Source organism: Arachis ipaensis, chromosome B02 (assembly GCF_000816755.2).
Source record: "Arachis ipaensis cultivar K30076 chromosome B02, Araip1.1, whole genome shotgun sequence".
In the NCBI taxonomy this organism is placed as follows: Eukaryota; Viridiplantae; Streptophyta; class Magnoliopsida; order Fabales; family Fabaceae; genus Arachis; species Arachis ipaensis.
Genome location: NC_029786.2, coordinates 106,638,701 through 106,642,046, shown reverse-complemented (window position 1 = coordinate 106,642,046; position 3,346 = coordinate 106,638,701). Strand labels below are relative to the sequence as shown.

The 3,346-nt window shown below is 32.0% G+C and overlaps 1 protein-coding gene across 1 annotated transcript; it reads right to left on the bottom strand.

Moving 5' to 3' along the window:
• Positions 1,798 to 3,115, bottom strand: LOC107628036 (dof zinc finger protein DOF3.5). The gene has a single exon (XM_016330840.2). The coding sequence runs from the start codon at positions 2,888 to 2,890 to the stop codon at positions 1,910 to 1,912; it is 981 nt and encodes a 326-aa protein (XP_016186326.1). The 5' UTR covers positions 2,891 to 3,115; the 3' UTR covers positions 1,798 to 1,909.

Genomic DNA, 3,346 nt, shown 5'->3' with positions numbered 1-3,346 from the left:
GAACTCGAAATCGATCGTGGGGGCCATTTTCTTGGATCATGGGCTAATTTTTCTGGGATCATGTGTTGCACACTGTTTTATGTTCAAATCTCCATTTTTTTTTATTTCCCTCTAATTATACTTTCAAACTTTGAATATTTCTACACCCACCAAAAACTATATATATTTATTTAAGAAAAAAAAAACTTTAGCGGTTGCCTAAGAGGCCAACTCGCTATGAATATGAAGTGTGTGTGGTTCATGATTCATGAATAATTAACAGTTCATTAAGCGTTGAAGGTCAAATATGTAACATGAACATGACAGGTATATATATTTGAATAGTTATATTTTTTTGACCGAATAATAAAATAATATTAATGATATATACAAAAAGGAGAGACCAGCAGTATCAACTTGCATAGAGTTATTAATTGATTGATGATGAGAGTCACCGGTTAATTGTGAGCATAATTTAATTAGTATTCTGACCCTTATACTTGTCAAAAAGCTAAGGCTTCTGGTAATAATAATTCAACAAAATATTATTTATATATACTAAATCCATAATTAATTATTTAAAATAAAAAACTAAGTGTGATGATGGGTCCATGATATGATATGAAAGTAGGTAATGTTTCAAAGGTTCAAGAAAAGGGCCCAATTGGAATATACTTGTATAGTTGATTCAACTCATTTGATCTTAGAAAAAACAAAAATTGCATGCAAGATTTTGATCTAGTGATTATCATATATATCTTGCAACAAGTGTATTTAAATTCGAGAATTGATTATATTGAATAGTGAATAGAATCTTTAGTATACCTAATAATATAGATCAGAAAAAAAATCTCCATAATATACATGAATCTGAGTGCAAAACGAAGTATATAATCTATTCATAATGCAAAAGAAATAAGTTTTCTCTAATTTGTTTAATTATAATAACATATTAATGTTTATATTAAATTATATTGTTCTTCAACTCTACGAATTAGATAGATCATTCATACTGACACTTCCTAATTTATTATGGCTATATATTAGTCTTTTTCAGAAGAGAGATAAATAATAATGTCATATGGCTTAAATATCATAAGATATTAGTATATATACCACATACCTTTAGAAATAAAAATAACTCATATAATTATCTAAACCTTAGGGAAAAAATGGATATACGTTACTATATTATATTAATCAAAATTATTAGTTGCCACATCATCTAGAGGATGGGAATTGGAGATACTTGAAAATTGTAGCTGGCATTATTATCTAATGGAACTATATCCCTATAAATTATGATGTATTTCTTTCTCAACAAAAAAAAGAAAAGACAAATAGGTCCCTTACCTTTTGTCCCGCAGACATTTTTGTCTCTGACCATTAAAAAATACTTTTAAATTCTTGACCTTCACAAAATTTGGACGGATCAGTCCCTCCGTCTAAATGTTTCCACCAGGGACTGATCCGTCCAAATGCCTCCGTCAGGAACTGATCTGTCCAAGTTTTGTGAAGGTCATGGACTTAAAAGTATTTTTCAATAGTCAGGGATGAAAATGTCCGTAAGGCAAAAGGTTAGGGATTTATTTGTCCTTTTCTCAAAAAAGATAATAATTATATATATATATATATAGAAAAAATTAAACCACTACCACTTTAGTACTAGCTACAACTCTTTGAAGTCAAGGATTGCAGCTAAACATGGGAGAGAAATTAATAATGTATAATATTTTAATTTAGTGTTACTATGTAGCATTATTATTATTATAGCTCAAATTAAAGACTGTATGTATATTTGTTTACAACTTGGAATTATTAGTAATAGTAATAATCCATTCTCTATACATAACTACATATAAATGACAAAGAAAATTAAACAAAGGCAACAATGAAGAAATAATCATACTTTTAATTTTTTTTCCTATCATCACCGATGCCTAGAAAATGAAGAAGCATCATTTGATGATGGCAAATCAAAGGGGCTCCAATTACCAATTAACAAGTCAGCATCATGATGAGCTTCACTCCCAAAAAGTGGTGGATGATGATGATGATGTGTGGCTACTTGATCATGAAAGGCATCATGGTTCACCATTATCATCTCAGGATTGTTATCATTTGACCACATCAAATGTTGATGATGATGATGATGATGTGAGGCTTCTTCATCACCCGGTAATGGTGGCAACTCAAAAGTATTGATACTACAATGCTCAATTGGTCCATCATTGTTATTATTATTATTATCCCTTTGATGATGAATCTCCATAGAAGAGTTGAACTCTTTTAAGTACATTTGATGGTTATTTCCCTCACCAACAAATTTGGGTAGCTCAGGAAGATTTATACATCCATTAAGACCAAACTCTTGATGAGGAGGAAAATTAGTACTACTTGGACCATCTTCTAGAGAAGGATCATCAAAAACTGGTTGCAATAATTGATGATGATGATGATCTTGATTATTGTTATTGTTCTCAACCACCCCATCTCCTGAATTTGGCTTTTGATTGAGGAAATTTGCATAAACTAGGGCAAGGTCAATGTTTGGTCCATCAGCTATCACTGGTGATGAGGATCTATTAGAATGATGATGGCCAATAATAGGGTTAGGGTTAGGGTTATTTGAGGTATGATCATGTGATGGTGATGATGATGAATTCTTGAAATTAAGGCCTTCAAGGGATTGTCTTAGGGTTTTATTACCTCTTCTATTCTTCCGGCAGCCGCCGCCGACCGGAACGTTCCGGAGGGACCCACCTTTTGTCCAGTACCTTCTACAGCCCTTGCAAAAGTACCTTGGTTGAGTTAAGCTGTAGTTGTTGTAGTAGCAAAACTTTGTGTTGGAGGAACCACACCGAGGGCAATTTGGGGATATCTCAACATTAGGCTTCCACACACTCTCCATTGACACTACCTTCTACCTGCATCTGCCTCATCAAAATTCCCTTTTTCTCCCTTACTTTTTGTGTGTTTGTGTGTGTAAGAAAGAGAGGGAGAGAGAGTGAGGGAAATTTCAAGAGAAAATGAAGTGCTAAAAAGTATTGAGATATATATGTAGTATGAATGAAGGTTAAGCTCCCAATGCACATGAATGTAGGGGTTAATTGAGTTTGTTTTTGAATGCACATGAGATCACATAAATGTTATTATTAAAGAATAGTAATGCTACATTTTACACATTCACAAAAAAATAACTAAGATGTTTAACTTCATATAAGGTTGTTATATAGTTAAATAGACAAAGATGATATATTTCAGCATAGGTTAACAAATTAAATTCTTCAAATAATATTGGAGTATAATATTAACATTAGGCTCATGAAGTAGTAGGCACACTCATTCCCTTCTTATTAACCTCCGT